The 26,016-nt window shown below is 41.6% G+C and overlaps 1 protein-coding gene across 1 annotated transcript in view; it reads right to left on the reverse strand.

Moving 5' to 3' along the window:
* Positions 1 to 232: 232 nt before the first annotated feature.
* RP1 (RP1 axonemal microtubule associated) overlaps positions 233 to 26,016 on the reverse strand; it is a 193,549-nt gene continuing 167,765 nt past the window's right edge. The window contains 6 exon segments of the mRNA XM_089898599.1: positions 233 to 506; positions 6,969 to 7,054; positions 11,104 to 11,265; positions 23,429 to 23,482; positions 23,485 to 23,601; positions 23,604 to 23,646. Of these exon segments, the coding sequence (XP_089754725.1) occupies positions 288 to 506; positions 6,969 to 7,054; positions 11,104 to 11,265; positions 23,429 to 23,482; positions 23,485 to 23,601; positions 23,604 to 23,646 (681 nt within the window). The 3' untranslated portion in view covers positions 233 to 287.

Genomic DNA, 26,016 nt, shown 5'->3' on the forward strand with positions numbered 1-26,016 from the left:
GAATAATGCTTTAGAGTTCACAGTTCATACATACACCTTCATTTGATTTTAACTGATTCAAATGAACCAGGAGGAACAGGTACTATTCCCACTTTAAATATGAGGAAATTGAACCTCAGAGATGTTGACAGCAATACCCACGTTTGCAGAACTAGCGGGAAACAGAGCACCTGTTTGAGAAACAGAATCAAAAGCCTGTTTTCTAAGACCTAATTCAGCGTCCTTTCCATTTCAGCATGCTTATTCCAGAAAAGAAAAATACTAAATGTTACAACATTTAGTAATTACTAGTGTGGATAAAGAGCAGCTTCCTGGGGAGAGAAGGCCTTCAGCTCGGGTTTTAAAGGAGGGGAGGAGGTGGCCAGACGGATGGAGGGGGCAGGCTGGTGACACAGCTGGAAGAAATGGGCAGTGACAGCACACCTGTTGCACGGGAACAGCACTTCTTGATTGCCATCTTCCTTTTCATATTTAACAACAATCCTCTCAAGAAACCAACTGTTTACCTGTGTAAGTTGACAAAGGAGATCACTTTGACTCTTAGCATAAAATATACTAGTACTGTGATTTTATTCATAGAATCTCCTAATTTCCTGTTAAAATACACTTGTCAGGCAATTTGCGTACAAAACTATGCACATCCAAGTTATAGCAGCAGAGAAATGCAGGCCTCAGCGAGCTACCTGACTACTCAGAGCAGGGGAAGCAGAAGAAGAGGGAGGGTTCTCTGCCAGGGGCACAAACTCTCTGTTAAATTCTTTAAAAAGTATTTAAAAGCGAAACACAGCAAAATAAACTCACATAAATGCATTTCAGTACGTTATTTATAGAAGACTGATATGTTTAAATAGTAATGTAAAGTCACAATCTTAATGGTAAAAATTTAGAAATTATCACTGATTATTGCATTTGTCAATGCAATTAAATAAAGGGAAAAAAAGAAAAAAGGAAGGAAAGAAGGAAGGAAGAAAGGAGAATGAAAAGTAATTTTTTGGAAAAGAAGAAACAGAATGGTGATTATTCATGGATAATGTGACTTTCTAAATTTAAAACCCCAAGAAGTTACAGAAAATAGTGGAATCAATAGAGATGAGGAAAATGGTTAGATATATAATAAATATATAAAAACCCATGACATTTCTATTGACCAGAAAGGAACAGGCAAGAAGCGTAATAAAAACTTAAGAATGTAGGGTAGGGCTTCCCTGCTGGCGCAGTGGTTGAGAGTCCACCTGCCGATGTAGGGGACACGGGTTCGTGCCCCGGTCCAGGAAGATCCCACATGCCGCGGAGCGGCTGGGCCCGTGAGCCATGGTCGCTGAGCCTGTGCTCCGCGACGGGAGAGGCCACAACAGTGAGAGGGCCGTGTACCGCAAAAAAAAAAAAAAAAAAGAATGTAGGGTAAATCTAAAGACAGATGTAGTATAATTTGTAGAAAGATTACCTAAATTTCAGGAGTGACAGTAAAGAAGACATAAACAAATAGAGAGTGAGCCTATATTCATGAGTATAAAGAAATTATAGAGATGTCAGGTCCAAAACTTCAATGTAATTACATCAAATTCACCATAGGGTTTTACAAGAAAGTTGACAAGTGCATGGTAAGATGTATGTGGATGAGCACAGCCCAAGACTGTCTCAGGCACTCCAGGACTACAGTAAGGTAGGAGAGTCATCCTACCAGGTATCAAAATGTATTATAAATCTATACTAAGTAAGACAACACAGAATTGGTGCTGGCATAGATAAACTGATGGAATAGAAAAAAGGACTTGGAATTGACCTACACGTTTACACAACTGGCTCTGAGCAATAGGGCAGAACCATGAAAAGACCACACGCTGAGACCATGCGTGATATCAAAAGACATCAAAAAGTCTCTTACTGTTAGTTATAAATGTATAAGATGAAAAAAATCAACACCATATTTAGAACACTGTAATACAGTGTAATTTAATACATTAGAAACATTGAGAATTAAAAGGTGTACGTCTTTGTTTTAAAAAATAAACCTTATCAAGAGTAATTTGGTGCTTGCCTTCTCAGCATACAACTCACCGTAAAGAGTAGGCATCATTTTTCTGCCTTAGCAAATTGGCCACCTGCTTTCTGAGGTTCCCTCAGCTTCATTTTATCCTCTGTGATTTTCATCCCATAAAATATCGCCAAGAGTTCCTTTAATGTGACGTTTTTTTACCAACATCACCTTCTCTGGGACGTGTTCATCCTTCTGTCACAACCACTTTCCTCATTTATGGTCACAAGTTCCTTTCACTAAATTCTGCTGGCTATTATCTAAAGTCTCACAAATGGTAACAGTGTCAACATTCCCAGAGTCGGATGTTGCTTCTGTAACTCCATTTATGTCTGATTCGAGCTTCACTTCCAGCATTATCCCTTTTGGTTTCTTTGATGTGCTTTCATCTTTGAATTACACATTTTTGTAAAGTGTCAGTTGAGTTTGTCACTGGGAGACAAGGAGTCAATACAGCTCCAACTACAACTACGTGCTTTGCTGTCTGTGCATGAACCGTGTGACAGACGGGCAGTGACGCGCCACTGTCAGACTCTGAGAGAAACGCAGTGATTGGTCGCTGCTCAGGATGTGCATCTGGGACTTAGGTGGCGATTCGTGGGCTGAAGAGCTAGCAGTGAAATTTGGACTTTATGCAGTTACCATGATCAAACCGTGGTAACTGAAGTTTGAAGCACGTTGTCGGGGGATTTCTATTATTTAACTAAATCATTGTAACTGGAATGAGTGCAGACAGAAGCCGTGCAAAGCAAAGCCTGCCTGTATGTGATGGAGGTGGGCAGACTTTGTCGAGCCCTCAGGAAAAGATGGAACCTGTGATAAGCAGTGGGTACCACTGGCTATACACACGGAAAAGAGGGAAAGTGGATTCTAGCCTCCTGTCAGACACGGAAATCAACTACAGTTGGAGTAGACATCTAAATCTTAGAGGACGAGGCTTTATATATATATATATATATATATATATATGTGCGTATGAACATACATACTTATATGAATATCTATCTACCCATATCTACATCCATCTATTTATCTATGTATCTATCTATATGGAATATCTTAGGGGTAGAGAAAGGACTTCCTTAAGATATGAAATGTGCTGATCATTAGAAAAAATACCATATTGTTAAATTCAACCCCATTAAAATTAAGAATTTCAGTTCATCCAAATATACCACCAACCAGACAAGACACTGCAGGGGTAACTGCTAGCTGTGCCGCCACTCCTTCTTCAACCCCGGCAAGGCTGCAGCCCACATTTCCCAGGAGTCTCTGCAGCTACAGATAACAGGATGACTAGCTTCTCAGTAATTACATGTGACCAGGAGTAATGTGGGCAGTTGCCACTGCACTTGCCTAAAAGACATTGTTGCCGGGGACTTGCCCTCTTTCCCACGTGCCGTGACCAGCTCTGACCGCTCAGAGGAGACTGACGCGGAGCTGGTGGTATACGAACAAGCTGAGAGGACCCTGGCCCCTGAGGTCTGGCAGGGAAGCAGAGTCCTCACAACTGCTCACGCTGGGACTGTTACCTGAGTGTGAAATAAACTTCCATCTTTTTAAAACCACTTTTTGAGTACTTTTTCTCAGATGACCTTTGCCTTTACCCTAAATCTTATAGACAAGAACATGCATTTCCGCCGAAGACGAAATTCAACAGACAAAAAAAATGAAAGAATGCTCACTCTTCTTAGAAATCAGGGAAATGCGAAGTAAGACCACGATGCGATACCATCTTAGACCCATCTAATAAAGGCGAAAATTAAGTGTACTAGGTGTTTATGAGAATATGATGTCATATAAATTCATATACACTCTAGGTAACAGTAAAACAGTACAATCCCTTTTGAAAATACCAGGTTATCTTATAAAGCTGAACACGATCCTATGCTTTGATCCTGCAGTTGGCTTCTATGGATTTACCCTAGAGCAGGGTTTCTCAGCCTCATCACCACTGACATTTGGGGCTGGATAATTCCTGGTTGTGGGACCGTCCTGTGCATTGTAGGATGTTCAGCAGCATCCCAGGCCTCTGCCCACCAGATGCTGGTAGCACTCCGTCCCCAGTCTGACAACAAAAAACAACCTTCGGACATTGCCAAGTGTCCCTGGGGGATGCCACATCACCCCCATTTGGGAACCTCCTCCCTAGGGAGCTCTGGCTTCTATGCGCTTGGGGAGACATATGAGAATATTCACTCCAGTGTGTATGTAACAGTTCAACTGGAGACAGCACAATTATCCATTAACAAGAGATGGATAAATTAATTATGTACAATAATTTCTCACAATTTTTACAAAGCACAAAAACTATCAAAAGTATTTTTAGGGATACCTACATAATTAGTAAAGACTTTTTTTTTAAGCAAGAATTTAAAAAATCAAGAAATGATAAAAGAAAATTTAGGATGACGGCTTTGGGGGACAGAATAGGAGAGGTGAGTACAGGTACAGCAATGTTCTAGGCTCAGATTGGGTGATGGTTTATCTCAGACTTTATATATAAGACAAATTTTGAAAAGGAAAAGAAAGAAGCACATAGCCTAGATATTCTATCATGGTAATTTTTTTTTCTTTTAGTGAAAAGAGTGTGCAGAATGCAGGAAGGATAGTTTAGTCAAAGAATTTTAAAATCATGTTATAGTAATTGCTTTCAGCTTTCCTCACCTGAGTGTCAAGTACCCCGACCCCATCACTCAGGAGAGCCCATAAAAATCCCCAAGTGTCTCACCAAAGCCAGCCCTCACTCCTGGCCTACCTGTCATTTTTCATCTTTTCCCGGGGAATCTTTGCGTTCTTCTGGACAAGGCTAGGTCTCCTGGCCACTCTAAGGGTCACTTTCAGACGAGGTGCCATACTTTGCCTGCTTATTTCTTATGTGTCTGCCCCGACCCAGCCCGGACGGTGAGGGCAGAGATCACCTGCACCCTGTCCATATTTGAATGCCCAGCCTCTGACAAGTTCCGGCAACAAAGCAGGAGCTCAGCAAAGAACTCTTACATCAGAAAGCAGAGCTTTTTGAACCAATGGTCTGAGACCGCGTGACTCAGAATCCCCTAAGATGCTTGCAAAAAGAAAAAAAAAAAAAAAAAAAGCTTATTTCTGATGACTCAATCCCTACTAAATCAGAATCTCTGCGGTGGGCCCAGGAGTCTAGTTTGTTTGTTTTAAGGTACCCAAATAATCCCTATTCTGAAGGTTTACAAAGTATACTGTAAACATAGGGCTCTTTACTGAAGTTTTCTATTTATTCTATTTGAGGTGAGATACCCACAGATACAACTGTATCCGAGCTAAAAGAATAACGTTGTTAGCAGCTTCTCCTTTTAAAGTGGGAAGTTAAAAAAGGGTCCTGAGAGTTTAGCTGAAGTCTTTCCATACCTGCACAGGTTTTTAATCAGTGTTCCACCGGAAAAAAAATCAATATTTAGAAGTCTGTTGGTTCCTCCATCTAAAGCTTTTTCTATATGAGTAATTTAGCTTCTTAAATATATTTCAAATCACAATGTTCCTTTAATTTTCCCTTGGCCATTTTTATTCTTTGTATCAACCAACCGTGGTAATAACACCTGACCCTTCAAAACCCCGCCCCTTCGAGTAACTTTCCTCTTCTTCCTTTCATCCAGAAAAGGTCCTGTTCTCACAGCAACTCCACGGTACCTCCTGCAGTCTTTGGGCTTAGATCTTCCAACACTGTGGGCTTCCCTCATCACCAAGAGGAGTCTCAAAATAATTTTTAAAACCTAGAGCCTGCTTAAGCCAGGGATTTCTGCTAACGGCCCTGTTCTGACCCATCTACAGCTGCTCTGCAAATCCAGACCTTGTTTGTCGGGGGACTTAGGATAAAAACAGGAAATGGTGGAAGTTTCCGTCCCTGGTGGAGATCAGGCAGAGGCCACGCCTCTCTGCAGGGACGCCATGTATGGGGGCCGGCGTAGCGTGTCTTTCTTCCCTCTCTTCAATTCCTTATTTCTGCTTCCTTCTAATAATTTCCTTCATGTGATCTTCATCTCCTTTATCACGTGTCTGTTTTCTTTCTATACACTTGACCTTCCCTTTTCTTCTTCCTTTCTCCTCGGTTTGGCCCAAAATACACACACTTCTTTCTTGCAAAAGTCATTTTAAGCTCTCCTCATTCCTTTTGAAGAGCTTTACTCAAAATCATTTCACTGATTTAAATCCATTCATTCAATACATTGTCATTCATTAAATTTCTACACTATTAAGCACTAAATTAGGCACTGGGAGAACAGAGATGAATACTATATAATACCAGACCTCAAAACATTCAAAATCTAGTAGAAGGAGAAAAGGCGTCTGGAAATAAATGTAATAAACGGTTTAGGTACCATGATATGAGTTAAAATATGTAGTTGCATTTTAGCAATAAATAATGCAGATTCCAGAGTCAAATAAATTTAAGTTTGAATTCAATAGCTCTAAGGGAGATAAAGACGATATTAATAAAGATAAAGATAAAGAAGATATTAATGAGGTAGAGTTGACAAGACCTAGTTAACAGCTGTGGATCGGGTAGAAGACAGGGAGAGGATGGGATAATCAAGGATGATTCCTAAGTTTCTAGTTTGTTGCAGGGCGTGGAGGACAGGAGCCAGGGGAAACGCACCTGCAGGGAAACATGACAGATGCAATTTTGAAAACTGCCTAGTGGGTCTGGAGATTTTAAACACACACACACACACACACACACACACACACAATAAAGCGTCTGTATTCCTAGGAAATGTCCTTCATAATAACACAGCAGTGAGCTTTTAAAGTCATGTAATAAGTCTAATCCAACAAAACTTCATCTAGCCATAATTTCTTAAAATTATTTTCTCATCTCAATTTTCCATGAGTTATACATTCATCTTTCCTTTCATCCACCTTTTATGCTACTTTTAATTAATCGGAAGAACAAACTTCTTACTAAGAAAATCTCACCTGGACCTGTCACATCATGACTAATCAGGACTTTCTTCAATTTTCCAAGAGACGCTGCCTCGATGTTAAAAAATATCAACGTGTACGATAAAAAATGAACTCAGTGACCATTAGGACATTTCCTTTCTCTAGAAAAAAATAGCATTGCTATTAGTATTATATTAGTACATTACTATATTGCTATATATTACTACTATATTATTACTATTACCATAAAAATTACCCACTTACTATTTTACGTTCAACGTCCTAGCCTATGCCTTGTGGGACACGCACAAGCATGTAACATGTAATTCTTGCCTTCCTGAATCATACGGTCTGCCAGAAAAAGATTTATAAATTTTAATCATAGCGTTTATTTTGTCTACTACTGCTAGTGGTAATAATGGTTCTTACAGCCCTTACAAGGTACAAACCTACAGACCCTTCTAAGGGTTTTTTATATAGTAGCTCATTTAATTCTTAGAATAAGCCATGAGGTAAGCACTACTTATTTTCTCATTTTACAGTTGAAGGGAGTGAGACACACAGAATTAAATTCCTCACCCAAGGACACCATCTAGTAGCTGACCGAACCAGGACTCAGACCCCAGCGGTCTGCTTGTCCACCACTGCTGTTTGCCTCTCGGTGGCTTTCAGTTCCAAATGAACTATGTACTGAAATACGTGTATGTATGTATACACATAAAGTTTTTAAACAGACTATTTGTTAACCAGATATAAAGTGCACACATTCTAAGTGCACAACACGCTCAACGCACACACGTCCACGCAGATAATAAAACGTCAGCCTCACCCAAGTCTCACCCCCACGATGGCCCATCCAGTCATTAGCTCCCCAAGTGGAACCAGTGACCTGACTTTTTATGCTTTTAATCAGTTTTGCCAGGTCTGGGAGCACAGGCGGAAGTATACAGTGTGCTCGCTTTGTGCTTGGCTTGTCTCACTCAACCTTTGGGAAATTCATCCATATTGTTTCTCACTCAACCTTTGGGAAATTCATCCATGTTGTTTCTCACTCAACCTTTGGGAAATTCATCCATGTTGTTTCTCACTCAGCCTTTGGGAAATTCATCCATGTTGTTTCTCACTCAACCTTTGGGAAATTCATCCATGTTGTTTCTCACTCAACCTTTGGGAAATTCATCCATGTTGTTTCTCACTCAACCTTTGGGAAATTCATCCATGTTGTTTTGTTTAACAGCATTTTGTTCATTTTCATTGCTGGAGGTGAGTCCAAATTATTTATCTATATTACTTGTGGACAACAGTTTCTCGGTTTGGGATATTACAAATAACCCCCCGCTCAGAAGGCTCCTGTACGTGTCTTTGCACGCGCACGTGTGTACGTTTCTGTTGGGGAACTGCTGGGTTACAGAGCTTTGGTAGATAGTCTCAGTTTTCCAGAATGCTGTTGCTGACGCATGCTCTGTGGGCTCCGCGTCTGTGTGAGAGGCCCAAGTGCTCCAGAGGCTCGTCAATACTTGATGCTGTGATTCTTTCTAAGTTTAAGCCGTCTGATGGCGCACAGACACTTCATTGTGGTTTCCAGTGTATTTCCATGGTTACTAACAAAGTTGGATATATTTTTTACATTTGCTGGCTAGTTGGACAAATCTCTTTTACAAAGGACATATTCAAGTGTCAGCTTATCTTTTAAACTGGGTTCTCTTTTTCTTGTTGATTTGAGGGCATTCTATATATGGTCTGGAAACAAGTCCTTAGCCTGTATTTATTTTACAATATCTTCTCACACTTTCTGACTTGTCTTAATGGCGTCTTGAGGAACAAAAGTCTTTAATATTAAAATGGTGTAATTTACATTTCCCCCTTTATTTGTAGTGCTTTCTCTGTTTTGTCTTTAAAATCTTAGTCTATATTTGTACACCCATGTTCATAGCATTATTTACAGTGCCCAAAAGGTGCATTAATTCATTGATGGGTGAATGGGTAAACAAAATGTATATATGTTCAATGGAATACGAGTCAGCCTTTAAAAAAAAAAAAAAGTAAATTCTCACACCTGCTACAACACAGAGGAACCTTGAAGATACGGTTCTAAGTGAAATAAGCCAGCCACAAAAAAAAAAATGCTGTATGATTCCACTTAGATGAGGTGCCTGAGGGACTCTAATTCATAGAGAGAGAAAGTGGAGAGGTGTAGCCAGGGCCTGGGGTTAGGGAACAGAGAGAGGAGAACGGGCATCATTATTCAATGGCTCCAGAGTTTCCGTTCTGCAAGCGGAAGGAGCCCTGGAGATGGTGGTGGTGATGGTTGCACAGCAGCGTGAGTGGACTTAATGTCACTAAATTGTACAGTTAATTATGGTTAAAATGGCAAAATTCATGTTATGTATACTTTAGCCCAATTAAAAAAAATTTAAATCCTAATCTATTCCCAGGGTCATGAAGAGTTTCTCCTATGTTCTAGATATTTTATTGTTTTATCTTTCACACTTAGACCTAAATTTGTATGGAACTGGTTTTTAGGTTTAGTATAAAATAGGGCTCATGATTTTTTTTTTCTATAATGATACCCAGTTTACTCTCTGAATTCATTAAAAGACTATTGTTTCCTTGATGCTGGACATAAGGATATGTAGATATTCTTCTGGCTTTTGCCTGTTTCTCTGCTCTATTTGTCTTGTACCAATTAATGCTGTTTTAATTGCATTAACTTTAAATCTTGATATGTGACAGTGTGAGTTCTCCGGTTTTGTTTTTCTCAAGATTAATAATCTTCAAGATTATTTGGGATGTGTTTGACTCTTTGCATTTCCACATATATTTTAGAATGACAGTGTCAATTTCCATTAAAAAATACTTCTGGAATTTTGATTGATATTGCACTGAAACTGCAGATCAATTAGGAGAGAAGTGAGAATTTTATAATATTGAGTCCTCCAATCCAGGAACATAGTATATTTTTATTTATTTATTTTTTTAGTTGCAGTGCCTGGGCTTCTCTAGTGGTGGCGCATGGGCTCCAGAGCATGTGAGCTCCGTAGCTGCGGCACGTGGGCTTGGTTGCCCCGCGGCATGTGGGATCTTAGTTCCCCGACCAGGGATCAAACCTGCGTCCCCTGCATTGGATTCTTAACCACTGGACCGCCAGGGAAGTCCCTATATCTCTATTAATTTGTGTCTTTTTACATTTTTCCAATAACATTCTGTAGTTTTCCATGTAGAGCCTTGCTGTGGCCCCGAAGTTCCTGTGTGAAATGAGCTCATGGGTGGAGTGAGCGTGGTGGCAGGGGTAGAGCTGTCTGCGCGGCCCGAGGACCTGAGCTCCCTCCCCTAAGGCTGCTTTGCCACCAGGGCTGTGGGTTCCCAGGCTGCCAGCTGAGGTCACAGGGATCCAGTGCCTGCTGCCTACAGCAGTGACCTCTGGGATACATATTCAGATCAGCTCTGCCTCTCTCTTTCTCTCTTCCACCTTCCTTCACTGTTGCTTCCTGGGGTCACTTCCCCCTTTAATGGCCTGCAGGGCCTGCCCCGGGGAGAACCCACACAAAGGTCCCTCTTTTCTGGTGGGGCTTCATGAGGGTCTGTCTTCACTGCTGGGCTGCATCCCTGCCCCAGGAGCCTCCTAAATCTCTGCACAGCATCTCAGGCTCTCTGATGCCACTTTCTGATCTAAGCTTCCACTTAACGAACAACAGAACAGAAAGCCCTGCTGAGTATCAGGTTCTCCTCTGAACTTCCTTCCTATCGAAGATCGTGGACCCTCAAGCCCTAACTGCCTTGGCAGCTCTTCAGTGCCTTCAAAACCAATGAAAAAAGACAAACATTTCTAGTTGTCAGCAGGATGGTCATTTTGTTACAAGCTATACTGTCCGTCCTATCTGGAGGTAGAATCGGGTTTTTTTCTTTTGTTGGTGGGGGGTGAGGGTACTTGTTTTTAACAGAAGAGGAAACTGGGACTTACTCACGGTGGCATTGTTCTTGGCTAAGTCCCACTTCAACTCAACTTGAGGACAAGATGCATACCAAGAAATGACCACACCTACTGTACTTCCTAGCTGGTATCAACTGAGCATCTCAGGAATTTTCCGTTTGAGTGTCTTTTTGGTTAGAGAAATTAGAGAAAAACTTGTGGGCACGAATTTAGAAGGATCTTTTTATTACCTGTCCAAGCCAAAACTTGACTTTGTTATTTTTGGATTGATGAAGGCTTCGATTCCCAGAATCTCCTCTGGTGCCGATGAGGTTGATAAACATGTTAGACTCTGACTCGGCACCTGGCCTCCTGCCAGTGTACACGTAGATATCATGAACCACCACTGAAATGTCAGAAATCTGGTATTATCTTTCTCATATTTATTTTCTCTTTGAATGTAGTTAGATACCCTGGAAGGGAATCAGACCATTCTTTAATCTAGTTGACGTGAGTTTTTCCATGGTACTTGGCCTTGGCCCTTTTTCTTATGTGCACCCCTATTCAAACACACTCTTGACTATTTCATGTTTAACCCATTCATACAGACTCTCAGCTATTCCCAGAACTACTGTTTCAAAATAATTATTGTTAGCAATTACGCACTTTCATTAACCACTACACTTTCACAGTTATTATGAGAAATTGTATTTAAAAAAAACCTCTTCTCTCTCTTAATTAGATAAAAGTGGTAATTTCTTCCCCTGAAGTTTGGCTGTTCTAATCACAGCTGGTCACTCATGCTGCTACTTCATGGAGATCACTATTCCAATAATGGAGATTTTTTAATCACAGCTGGTCACTCATGCTGCTACTTCGTGGAGATCACTATTCCAATAATGGAGATTTTTAATAGCCTTGAGAGGGAAAAAATACAAAGATCCTAGAGAGATGCAAATTTAAATATGGTTTTTAAAAAAGAGCTCAGTGAGGGACCAGCAAATTATGATCCACTATGTTTGACCTTAGAATTAAAGCAACTTCTGAGACACTGGTAGAAGTCACTAACTTAGGAAAGAGATTGCTCTTGCTGATACTACTAATATGGATAATGTCTTGGATACAATGAGTACCTTTTATTCCAGGATCCTAGAACTCTTTCTAAATCATCCTCAGTGCAACTGAACAGCTGCATTTATAGAAATTCACATTAACATTTTCCAAAGAACTCAGACATGAAAATCCAACAAGTAAGAAAGCAAAGTAAGCGAGAAACATTGTCTGTTTCCATCACACCTGACCTTTAAAAAGACAAACGTGGTATACTGGGAAATGGTGTAAGCAGAGAAGATAAGTCAGTTTCTTTGTGCTGTCTTACATATTCTAAAATGCCCCAGAGTGAAACCCAGCTGAGCTTAAACAGAAAATTAGAACACTGATGAATTTAGGACAATCACAGAAACCTTAAAAACTACCTATTAAGATGATCTGGTCTTAAAACCTGTGTAGCTGCATGAACTGAATTAAGCTAAAACTCATGGTAGAATTCTTCATAAGACGAGTGTGTGGACGAGCATGAACAGAAGTCTTTATAGAGAAACACTGTTTCTGTTTACCCAGAATACTTTCATTTAAGGCAAAGAGTGAACTTGTTTACAACTTAAAAAAAAATAAAGATATTATATATAAAATAGATAACTAATGAAGACCTACTGTATAGCACAGGGAACTCAGTACTCTGTAATAAACTATATGGGAAAAGAATCTTAAAAAGAGTGGATATACATATATGTATAACTGATTCACTTTGCTGTACACCTGAACCTAACACAACATTGTAAATCAACTATACCTCAGTAAAAATTTTTAAAAATAATAAAGACCTTTAAAAAATTAAAATACATATGACAAAAATGAATGAATAGTTAAAGGTTTAAAACATGCATATCAAAAATTATTTAGAACCGAGACATATATTTGCAGCACAAACAACACAGCCGTCCCTCAATCATTGTACAGGGCAATGACCACATCCTGTACCTTGACTGCTACCTGCACGCACCTTCAATACTTCTCAACTCTGTGCTTCCAGAAGCTGCTATAAATTAAATTTAATATACACGCACCGAAAAAAAACAAAACTTATCGTCTAAATTCAAAGGAAGAGAAATAAATGTACTAGAAATTTTAGAACAAAGTGATTATCATAGATGAGCACTAAATTTTATTCTCAAATTACATCAAGAAGAGTCACATAGTTTATATTGTTAAGTTGAAAGAAAACATATGATCCCGCTACGAGAAACACACGTTTTGCTGGAATCTGTAACAGTAATTCTCCTTTACCGGTATTAGATAACACGATTCACGAAGCATTTGCTTCTGCAATGAAAGCATGTAGATTCTTTTTAAAAATGCTAAATGCATCACAATAGATTCTAAAAACTCCAGACTTTTTCATGATCCTTAATGCAATATAAAATTCTTCCTTATCTAACAATGCAAAGGGAACTTTTAGAGTTACCACGTTGCTTAGACACACCTTAAAATACCATGTGCTAAAACAGCAAGTAAAGGTCAGGAATCCTTTGTTCAGTGTCTGTCCTTGGGCATGAAAGTCAGGGCTCGACGTTGTTGGTTTAACGGCAGGGTTGTATCTTCTAGCTTAACGACACGCATTCTGTTGTAAAAATGTAGAGGTTGGCAAATTATCTTTAGGAGAGGGACACCCCCCACACAAGGGTGAACTCCTGAGGGATCCCAGTGATAAGGCCAAAATGTGAGTTAGAAGAGAACCTGCAATTAGCTCGAATACTTGAAAACTATAAGGATGGGTCTCCAGGTGTCAATGTTATACAGAATGGAAGAGACCATTTTACCTGAACATATTCAAAGGCAGGTATTTCTGACTACAAATACCATTCTTGGAGCACTGGACTTTAAGTAGTTATTTTAAGTAGTTGTATCTATCACCCCCTTAGCTAAAAGTATTTGAAAAAGTTAACTTGCTGATTCAGGTTATCCGTATATGTTGGGCATTTCTGCCAATATTTTTTAAAAGTTCTTTTCACCGTAGCTGATGTTGACTTTTTCTTTCCGACAATTAGTCAGTAGATTCAGCTGTTCGGAAAGCCTTTCCCATCCGCCATCAGCACAGAGGAAAATTCTTGTCTTCTATTTGCCCCAATTGTCATCCACTTCCTTTAACAGCTGTTTGTTTTCACTGTTTGGGGGGCATTCTTTCACTTGTGTTTGTAATGTCACCATCTTGAACACTCTCGTCCTTATATTTACCGTATTTATTGTCATTTCGACAATGTCCCCATCTCTCAAGGAATGCACAGTATATGTATCATTGCAAAGCTCAGCATTCTTTGGGCTTTATAAACCTTTGGCCTACATAATAAGATTTAACACCATCTCATGAGGGACACAAAAATCTTTCAAGTTTTTTTTTTTTTTTCAAACATCATTTTAGGGCAGAGTCTGTGCCAAGCGTTTTGTTTTGTTTTTTTTTTTAACATCTTTATTGGGGTATAATTGCTTTACAATGGTGTGCTAGTTTCTGCTTTATAACAAAGTGAATCAGTTATACATACACATATGTTCCCATATCTCTTCCCTCTTGCGTCTCCCTCCCTCCCACCCTCCCTATCCCACCCCTCCAGGCGGTCACAAAGCACCGAGCTGATCTCCCTGTGCCATGCGGCTGCTTCCCACTAGCTATGGACCTTACGTTTGTTAGTGTATATATGTCCATGCCTCTCTCTCGCCCTGTCACAGCTCACCCTGATGACTTACCAGCCTCAACTCCAAGCCTTAATATCGCCATAAATAGTATCCTTATGATTTTCCTTACAAGGAATCTTGGATTCTTCTGCTTCTGCTTACTGCATACAAAGAGTTAAAAATCCATCTATCTATCTATATTTATATTTACATTATATATATTTGCTCTTCATGGGGCCATATAGAATTCTTTAGTCACAAGGATATATTAAAAATGTCACATGGCTGGGGAGAAAGCTATAATAGGATTTTTCACTGGATATTTACAAGTGGGAAACCAAAGGCACGATGGGACACGTTCCCTTCAGCACAAGTTAAGAGGGAGGAAGCATGACCCAAAGAGGAAGTAGAAAGAGACACCTCAGGGATGGCCAAGAACACAGGGTGGTGCTCACACAGGGGTCCTCGCCACATCTGAGGGTGAGTTCCAGGAACTGACATGTCCACTTGGAGTAAGAGAGGGAGCAGAAAGAGAAGAATCCTAAACTGACCAGTTTTCACCCAAGAGAAACTAAGCTCTATGTTGGAATTTACTGTTTATTTTGAATTAAAAGGATTAAGATTTCCATCATCAGTGGAAAGAGGGGCTTGGAATATTTGTAAGTTAAGAAATATTATTCACATGTAGTAAAATTCACTCTTTTAAGGTATATGGTTTGATGAGTTTTGACAAATATGCACAAGTTCTTTAATTATCACCATAATCAAGACAGAGAACATTTCCATCACCTTAAAAAGTTTCCTCATGAGGGGTGTGATTTTAATCAGTTATAGAGAACGAAAAAGATTATGCTTTTGCAGTCCTCAAAGTTATGATTGTGGAGACTGAAACCCATCACATGATGATAAAAACAATGCAGATATAGTAATAGCCAGGATGATATCTAGAAATATTGTCTCAGACATGATACCTGCCTGCTTTTTGAATGAGCATATAAAGACATTGAATCCAATTAACTGTTTATTAAATATATTATATTTTATATATAATATATAAATATATATTTTATATATAATATATATTATATAAATATATTATATATAAATATTTTATATATTAAATATACTATATTTTATATATACATATATATTTTATATATAATATATAAAATATAATATATTTGGTGATGTTCTGTGATTTTAATCTCAATTCCATTTGAAGGAGCACCTCTAAATATCCTATCACGCCAAGACGTTTTTCATTCCCTTGGTGGTGATCCCTTGATCACCCAAGATATCAGCTATGTGGTGATGAGGGGCAGCCTCTTCACAAATCTAACTGGAATGGAGAGTTTTAAACATCTAGACACCAGGAGTTTATTTGTGGAACTGAATTGAGTCCTTTGCCATCAGGCTCATTCAGGATCATTAAGGGCCATTGTATGTTTCAGGAGGAAAGGACCACCTCTAACCCATCCAAGATGTCAAGACTGAACAACTCTAAAGAAGTGCCGATGGCCAAATAAAGTCAGCCCCAGAAGTAAATACGGAAAGGAGCAGGCGGCTGCCTTACTCCACGATCTGCCATTTATGGTATCAGAGTGTCATAAAAATTAGTTGAACCAGGAAATATTCCTCCCAGATCTAGGCAGCTATTTCAAGAGAAATGCCCTAAAGAGAAGCAATCTTCTCAATTTAGGATGATTTTGAATAAATAATGAAAGAATATCTAGTAATTCTGTTATGAAAATCACCTGAAATTATTGATGATATGTCAAACAGTGGATGCGTTCACAGATTGTCTATCAGCCAAAACATTGTCCACCTCACGTGGGCCATCCTCCTGCACAAGTGAGTTATCGTGTCCAGGGCCTCTTGAACTCCCTCCCCTAAACCACATGTGTCATAAGTGCAGGGCTCACGTCTTCCTTAGTTTTGAACCCCTTGCTCCCGGCACATGTAAACACTGAATACTACTGAATAAATGAACGCCTAGTAATCCATCCATCCACCCATCCACCCATCCACCCATCCATCCATCCATCCATCCATCCACCCATCCACCCATCCATCCATCCATGCATCCATGCATCCATCCATCCATGCATCCACCCATCCACCCATTCATCCATCCATCCATCCATCCATCCACCCATCCATCCACCCATCCATCCACCCATCCATCCACCCATCCATCCATCCACCCATCCATCAGTAAGTGTTGTGCCCTGCTCCTGCTGGTTGCCCAAAGCACTGCTCAAGTGTGAATCATCTAGAAAGTGCTGTGGCTGCTCTTCATGCAGATCTGTGCCTTAAACAGAGCCTACCTTCCCAGGCTCCTTTTGCACCCAACTTTGCTCTTATTCCTCAGTTTATTTCAGGGTCCACCTGGCTTTGCGCTCTTTGGCTTTGCCTCTTAATCTTAGATCTATATGTGCCAGTAGGAGTGGACAACAGGGTTTGGTTTCCCAGACTCTGACCCTCTCCAAGGAGCACCCGCACCCACCAGTGACTGAGGAACAAAGGGGGTCAGAGAACTAGCATTGTCAAACCCCCCACGCTCCTGCCGAGCGAGCGCGTGGCAAAGGCCTCCTCATCTTCTTTATGCAGATGGCCCATTGGTGTAATTCATTCCCTGTTGGTCTAAAACTCCAAGAGTTCTCAATCTGCTGCAACGAAATTCTCCGTTTATCAAATAAATGATAGAGTCACATAAAAATATCATTCTTCCTGCTGTGTCCTTAATGTTGCAGATTTCCATTCTCCACTGGGGGTATACGGTTCAAATTTTCATTGGGAAATGGCCTATGGGACCTCCCCTAGAGAGACGTGCCTCTGTGCAAATGTCACACACACACACACACACACACACACACACATGCCCTGAGTTGGGGGCAAACTCACTGATTCTCCAGTGAAACTCATGGGACCTTAAATCCTAAGTAGGGCCCTAACTGAAAGATTCTCCACCCAGGCCCTTCTAAATACTTAGCTCCCCAATTTAGAGATGGGGTACCAAAGAATCTCTGGGCCAGCCCGTCTCCCAAATCTCTCAGCCGGCAGGTGACCTGGGGACATGACCTCTCAGTGCCCTTTCTTCCATCCTGGGAGACAAACTCTTGACACATTTCAGGCCCTACCAACCTTGGGTGACATAAACAAGAAATCCCAGAGCCTAAGGAAAAGGCTAAAGGGCCATGAACCTTACAGGTGAGTCCTCATCTTCCTGTCAAAGTGCACACAATGTGTTTAGCAAATGTCAGCTTTGGGGGTTTTTGTCTGAACACTTTCTCAATCCGGAAAAAGAGATGTAGTTGTTTATGTTTGGGGAACTTCCCCAGTACCATCTTTTCAGCCACAATGCTCAAATATTCCCAGGTAACACTGCATAACATTGCCCAGGATCTTGTGGGGCCCGCCCCTCTGCACAGGGGCATGGGGAGGGGTGCAGGGGGAGGGGGCCCGGTGAGCCCTGAGCCTGCTGGCACCGCCTGGGGAGTGTAACCCCCGGCACCAGGAAGCCTACGCAGGCAGCACAACTCAGCGTCACTAAGACGAACCCCTCGGCTGAATCTCTAATTGGATATAACTAATGGACTGTTTCAGTGCTTTCTTGCAGGTCACCAAGAATTAAGCTTTCTCAGCACTCATCATGGCGTGATTGTGTTGATACAAACTGCCCAAAAGAATCAGAGCTCAGACACAGATGGTAAATGAGATTCAGCATCAAGCACGTGCAGACACCTCCATCTGCACTGAAGGTTTGTGGTCCGAGACCATGTATGTTGGCGGCTCGGGGCTGAATCCCCATAGTTGAAATTATTTATCTTACTGCTGAAAAAGAAGTACCTTTGAGCTGTAGAAAGAAAAGAAATGCCAGGGTAAGGGAGGGATGGATTTTCTAACTGAGAAGGCCCCTGGACCAAAGACCTGATGGAGGGTGAAGGAACTGTCCGTGCAGAGGCCGGGGAGGCAGGGGACAGCGGATGTAGCAGAAGGGCTGAGGCCTGGGGACAGAGGGACAGCTTGCCTGGCGACATCGGGAAGCGCTGAGGCTGGATCTGGGGGAGCCAGGGAAGGACTGGTATGAGGTGGTGATGACTTGGGCTTTCACTCTTAGCAAGTTAGGAAACGTTTGGGGCGTCGTAAGCAGAAGAGTGCCAGAATCTGATTGACATTCTCAGAGGGCCCCTCTGGCTGTGAGGCTGAGAAGAGCCTGCCCTCTACCCGAGCTGTTCTTTGTGTTTGTCCTCCCATCATGACACCAGCCAAGCAGTAGGAAGGAAGCAGTACGAGAGACAAGTCTCAGGCAGAGGACCAAGGAATCAATTTAGTGCTGAGTGCCACCCAGGTGACAGCACTGCGGTCACACTCTCTCACTCCTCCTGATGGAAGCCCCACGCAGTGACCACTCCCCGGTTTGTCTGGAATGGTCCCAACTGACATCTGTTGTCTGGGCGTGATGATTAATGGAGGGCTTCTTCTCTCGCAAATGTGCCCTGGGTGGGATGGCCAATGTCACAGAGATCACTCTAGTATAGGTATCAGCCCCATTTCACAGACAAAGTAACTGAGACTCAGAAAACCTGTGTAATCTGCCCCAGATTGAGACCAGGATTTGAGGCCAGACTCTGCTTCTCTGAGCTTCAGCTGTCTCCCTAATGAAAGGATCTGTCTCTCTCTGAAGCCCACATTTTCCCCTTGAATACGGGTATTGGGATAAAAGCTAAAGCATTAAGGAAAGCTTGCTTATTTTTTAAACTTATCTTAGCTCAGCCGTTCTCATCTAAAACTGGCTATAGGTTGTCAGTAAGAATTTTGGAAAGACACTTTCTCACTACTTAAAGTCTGATAAACACAAATATTTTGAAGCAGACACATTATTACGGTGGTACTTTCTTACATTCTCTCACAGTTATTTCTTGATTTGAAGGAAACCACTAAGCACACCTCGTGTGCACTTGCCAAAACCCAGCATCCAACATTTCTTCAGCCCCAGATGTGGCCCCAAAGCTCATCTGCCGTTACCATCCATCTCTTGTGGAGAAAACCCGGAGCCAGAACGTGAGCAGGCTGCTGAGAGCTGAGCCGTCAACCTTATCAGCAACGGGCATCGCTGCCAGGCCACTGACTTCAGATCCTGCAGGACAACCAACTGAGGGCCAACAGCAGCTCCCAGGGCCTTTGCCCACGAACCACAGACGGGAACGCCTAGCAGGAAGGTGTGGAAGCCGCATGCGTGAAGGAGTTCCACTCGCCAGGGCTCACGTCCAGGAGGAGATCACTGATCCCATCAGCAACCTAGCTCAGGCCCCCAAAGGGTGATGATTTAGAGTCTAATCGTCTCAGAATCCTTTTCTTTTTGAAAGCATTCCAGCAATCTTTTGAAAAGATGAGGCAAAGTCACAATATTAATTGGCTCGGAGTGTAAGGGCCAAATGCAAGGGAAAGCACTATTTTGTGCTACCAAATTAAAAATATGTATATTAACCTCCAGTGGGTCCCTACGACCCTATGCAGCCTAGCAACCCGACGTGTTAATAGCTTAATTAAAACAAAAATTCCTCCATAACCCCCTTTGTGTTCTTCCCGAAGCCAGCTTCAAAATGTTTTGACAGACGAACAATTTTAAAATATTGAAGGTCAACCCCTCCTTACCCCTCCTTCCAAACCCAAACCGGAGAAGCAGCAATTCAGTGGTTTGGATCTGCTGTGTCTTCCCGTGATGTCACAGGAAGAGCAAATGAACCTCTCCGTGGCACCAGCATGATTTTCCAAAGGGGTGACTCAGCACCCCAGACTGCTCCGTGCTCACCAGGACATTTTGATCCCTACTTAATGCCTCAACATTGAGGTGTCATTATTTTCTCACTTTCTTATTTTAATGATTTTCTCCTAAATGAACAAATACTCAGTCTGGGAAAGGGGAACCTGGACTGATTTGTCAGAACCGGAGAAAAATGAGAAGTCTGGCTGAGATTAGAGCAAGGTACCATGTATTACCTTATATTATTTTGTAGGAGAAAATGTCTTAAGAAATGGTTGGTGTGTTTCAGCTAAGAAATTACCGCTCTAAATGGGAAATACTAATGGAGAAGTTTCACTAGCTAGTCTGGGGAAAGGATGAACAGAAAGATGCAGGTGAGGCCTGCCGAGCCTTTATTCCTGCTCAAGTTAAATGAACCCAAAATCAATAGTTCATGTAAAGCACAATGACGTTTCTTTTGTATCCTGGATATTTTAAAAAGCCCATACAACTGCCTTCCACATTTTTCTACATGTAAAAATTGTGCAAATATGTCAACTAGGACGCAACTGGAAAAAATACAAAATAGTTGCCTAATAGAGTTTAAATAAAGTTCATTTTAAAATAATGCAGCCTTTTAAAACACTGCAGATTGAGAAATAACAAATAAAACAAACCAATAAGATTTCTTCTCTTTCTTATTGCTACTATGGATTTCAAAATTCTTCTATACATCGCTTTTAAAAAGCAGAATGGATTCTTGACGAATGTTAGCAACTGGGTGAATAGTTTAGATAGGTCCTAGGGTGATGAAGGGTGAACACCAGGATTCTACATTTCTTAGGAGCCTTCCGTCATTTCCACTTCAGGCTTCTGGACATCCCTGGACACCACTGCTATCCTCACATGACTGTGAACAACTAAAGCCATTAGGATCCGGAGCTGTGTGTATTGAATGAGATTTTATATGAAAAAGCACTTTTGCTAACTGTCAAAATATATACAAAAAGAATTGCTATTGGGCTTCCTTGGTGGCGCAGTGGTTGGGAGTCCGCCTGCCGATGCAGGGGACACGGGTTCGTGCCCCGGTCCGGGAAGATCCCACATGCCGCGGAGCGGCTGGGCCCGTGAGTCATGGCCGCTGAGCCTGCGCGTCCAGAGCCTGTGCTCCGCAATGGGAGAGGCCACAGCAGTGAGAGGCCCGCGTACCGCAAAAAAAAAAAAAAAGAATTACTATTGTAAAACATTTCTCCATTCATTAACCTGGTCTTATCCTAAATCTTTCTCACCATATCTGAATTAACCAAGTATTTCTATGGCACACGGCCCATGCGTCATGCTAACACGTAGAGGTCCTGCGGGAGATGCAGCTACTTCACAGGAAGCCCATGGGGAGGGTAGACTCCCCACGTACATGTAGAGGAAACAGGCTGAGGCGGAGGGGACTGTGATGGCTTCCAAGCACCCGAGATCCTCGGAGCCAAGCCTTCCGAGGGAAGCAGAAAACAAGTAACTGATGGGAGGGGAGAGGAGGGGGGTCGTTAGACTGAAGATGCTAACGAGAGCCGTGAAAACTGAGCAAATGTGGGATCAGGAGCCCTGTCTGCACGGTGCTCACTACTCCTGGCACACACTAGGCACCTAATACCTGTTGGTACATGTGCTTGCCTTTGCGTGTGGAATGGTTGAATGAATAGACCATGAGTGGGTATTAAAAATGATGAGACATTGAGTCACTTAATGGGATGCTGGGGCTCTGGGTAGGAGAGAGGACAGAGCTGAGGGTGGAAGTTGGCTCTCCTCTGTGCAGAGTGAACCCCTCAGAAGCTGGGGAGAGGCTCAGCAGGCACGGAGGAACGCAGCAGCTCAACCTGCGTGTTCAAGGGACAAGGACCAGGTGGGGCCAGTGATAAAAACAGAAAAAGATCAGAGGAAACAGAGCTAGGGTGGTATCACATGATGGAAGTCAGGGCTGGAGAGAGATTTAATGGTAGTGACGGTAATAGCGAGTGTTTATTGCGTGATTACGATGTGCCAGGAGCTAAGTACCCGAAGTACATTATCCTAAAGACTAAGTGCATTAGCTCAGACTCAAAGCAATCCTATGACACAGACACTATCTTTATCCCCGTTTTATACATAAGGCAATGTTGGCCAAGGGAGGCTAAGAAGGTTGCCCAGGGTGACGAGGCTATAAACACATGGCCACGCCCAGACTCACCCAGTGCGTCTGCTTCCAGAGGCTCCAGAAATCTCTGCCTCTTCACACGAGGGGTCTGGGACACAGAGAAAACGTGTGCATGCACGCAAACACGTACACACAGGGGCATTTAAACAAAGAGGCCATCGGTATCCATTGAGAGAACAATTTTACTACAGTGTGGCAGCAATAACAGGGTGGTTATCAGAGACACAGGAAATGGATAGAGAGAAAAGTAAGGCCATGTGTGAGTTCACTTTTGGGCAAAAATAAAAACAAAAACTTAGTAAATGAATTCAGGTGCTTCTAAGTTCATGATTGCTAACATTTGGTAACATGGTATAGCCAAGAAGAAAGTCACATTTAAATGGCTAGCAAAAGAGTTCACAGAAAGATGAGCTGACGACATGCATACCTCTTTCTGTGGACATTTTCCCTTCTGAGCAGCCAGACAAGTGTCAATCCCAAAGCCCTAATGCTCTAAGTCAGGCAGAGGCAAACTACGGCCTCTGAGCCAAATCTGCCAGCACCTCTGTCCGCATAATCCAGGAGCTAAAAGTGCTTGTTACTGTTTCTTAATGGTCAAAAAAACAATAAAACAAAAAAGTCAAAAGCAGAATACTATTCCTTGACAAATAGTATTATATAAAATTCCAAATTCAGTGTCCACAAATAAAGTTTTATTGGAACACAGCCATTCCATTAGTTTATGTATTATCTATAGCAGTGTCTCACTAACTGGCAAAGTTGAGTAGTTTTGAGAGACTTCATGGCCCTCAAAGCATAATATTTAGTGTTTGGCCAGCTACAGAAGAAGATTGCTGACTTGTGTCCCAACTAATCTCAGTTATTTAAATTTTTAATACACATCACAAAGGAAATGAAATTCTACACCTGGCAAGGGTGCTTTGTTAGCTCTCACAATGGGCATTTCCTTCCATGTATTGCACCATTTTCATTCTCAGCTATCCAGGAATCAACAGGTAGACACAACAGCTCACATGTGTCTATATTTTCAAGTCTAATTTCTTCCAGATACCACCTGGGATCTTTTCCGCTGTTGTCATTCCAATACATGTTTTATACATTTCACCAATATCTTTAAGATTAATCTGCAGCACAAAAGAAAATAAGTAAATAAAACTCCCGACATCTCCAATCTGATTTTTCAAATTGCAAGTTCATATCCAATTTCGGACTCAGTGGCTACTTTTGCCCCACATACTCCTTACTGATTTCCGAGAGAACTAGTAACTTGTGACACCATGAAATACTGTTTCATATGGTGAAACAAGAATCCATTGACCACAAACAAACCAACAGATTAAATCCAACTAGCTTTCATTATATCACTTTTTAGCCACTACTATTTTGCAAAGTAAATGTTTTTTTTGAAATTATTGATATACACTAGTTATTTCAGTAGTTAGATCTGAAGAATAAAATAATCCAATAAAATAATAAGATAGTCCCAGATAAAAATAAAACGGTTTTCGGGACTGAGATACGGGGTCAGAGAGAGAAAGGCAGAAGAGAAGTGCACATATAGTCCATTCCCATCGCTCTAATGTCACATTTTGAAAATTGCAATAATATCAGTGAACTCCCACTACATAGCCAGAACATTTTTAAAAATTGCTGTCTGAGAATGTCTGATTTGGGTACTTGGAATTATTAACAAAAAAAGGGATGCCAAATGTAAAATAGATAGCTAGTGGGAAGCAGCCGCATAGCACAGGGAGATCAGCTCGGTGCTTTGTGACCACCTAGAGGGGTGGGATAGGGAGGGTGGGAGGGAGACGCAAGAGGGAGGAGATATGGGGATGTATGTATACGTATAGCTGATTCACTTTGTTATACAGCAGAAACTAACACACCATTGTAAAGCAATTACACTCCAATAAAGATGTTAAAGAAAAAAAAAGGGTTAAGTATACACTGAATTTAAGGACAAAAATAAAGCACTCTGTATACCCACATTTTTTGATAATTCTGTTTATTATATACACTACTCCAAGAACATTTTAAATGTGCACCAAGTAGATTAAACATTTAAGAAGTTCTTATTACATACTAACACTGCCCTAAGCAAGTATATACACATGAAAAAAAACAGGGCTCTCACAACCCACCTTTGAAGACAGAGATGTGAAACACTAATTCACTGCATTCAAAGAGAGACGTAAGCAAAGCAGAGGCACAAGAAGAGTGTGATGGGGTGATTCAGTGCACGGCGGACAGGCAGGGAGGGCCCTGGACTTTGAGGAATAAGCAAGTCCATGAAGGAGGGCAGGAGACAGGAAACGGCACAAGCAAAACCAAGCAGGGTAGAAATGGTCATTGTTCCTGAAATTTTAAAACTCTAAGTTGTATTCTATTTGAACAGAATCTAGTATGCTTTCAGATACGAACAGGTACTTCACAAAGGTAGATGCTGCTGCTGAGAAATGAACCTGGAGCAGGCATGGTGGCCTCTACTTGGGGGAGGGAGCGGGGGGCCGAGGCAGCATCTAGCATGAGACCTGAGGGCACCGGCTTTGGATCAGACTCACCATGTGCAAAGCAGGCAGTACGACCTTCTGACACTGGGATTTGGGGGCAAGCTACGTCTTCTCTCTAAACTTCAGTTTCCTCATCTACAAAATGGAGTATTAAGAATCACTTTGTTGGGAGGTTATGAGAGTAAGCGACAGATTAATTAGCGAAAACTGGACAAATTAACACATATTATATCCTCAATGAACACTGGTGGTCTAAGGAAAATAATAATTATTATTAGTAGTAAAGGGGGATTAGAAGGAATTCAGTGACGAATACAATGGAGAGAAGAAAACTAAACACCATTTGCTTTAATTCTACAAGCAGTTTTTCCAGTGCCTTTGACCCTCCAGCCCTGCGCTGGGCATTCAGATGGGAGGAGGAGATAAACCAAAGGAGATCAGTCCTGTCTATCTGGTGTGCTTGCCAGCCAGCAGCATCACCAGGGGCTCCAAGGAGGGTTGTCTCTGCCGTGTAGGATCAGAGTCCAGTTCTGGGAAGCAGAGCCCGAGAGGAGAAGCATGGAGCTTGTCAGGGGAAAACAGGCTGGAGGCTGAGTCTTCTCATGCCACCAACATCCCTGACCATCAAGTTCCTATTTGTCAAAAGGACCAAAATAGATAATCTTGTGAAAATGCTTTGTAATTCGTAGAGTGTCAACCCATACAGGTCTAGGGACAGACAGCAGGGCAGAGAGGTTTGAAGAGGTCTCTAAAGAATAAGCAGGAGGGTTTGAACTGACATCTTGGGTTCGGACCACCATGATCCTATTCTTGGAGCTCATGGGATTGAAAAAGCTGGGAAAATTAGGCAATAATTTGAGGGCTACTCAAGAAAGAATCTCAGGATTATCACAAGAAAGGATGTTTTCATTTGTGAACAAAAAAGGAAATGTCCATGCAAAAAATAGCAGAAAAGATTCTCAAAGTTGAAAAATCAACTTG

This window comes from Delphinapterus leucas, chromosome 17, assembly GCF_059928025.1.
Source record: "Delphinapterus leucas isolate spDelLeu-1000000601 "Yukka" chromosome 17, BTC_Dleu_Yukka2, whole genome shotgun sequence".
In the NCBI taxonomy this organism is placed as follows: Eukaryota; Metazoa; Chordata; class Mammalia; order Artiodactyla; family Monodontidae; genus Delphinapterus; species Delphinapterus leucas.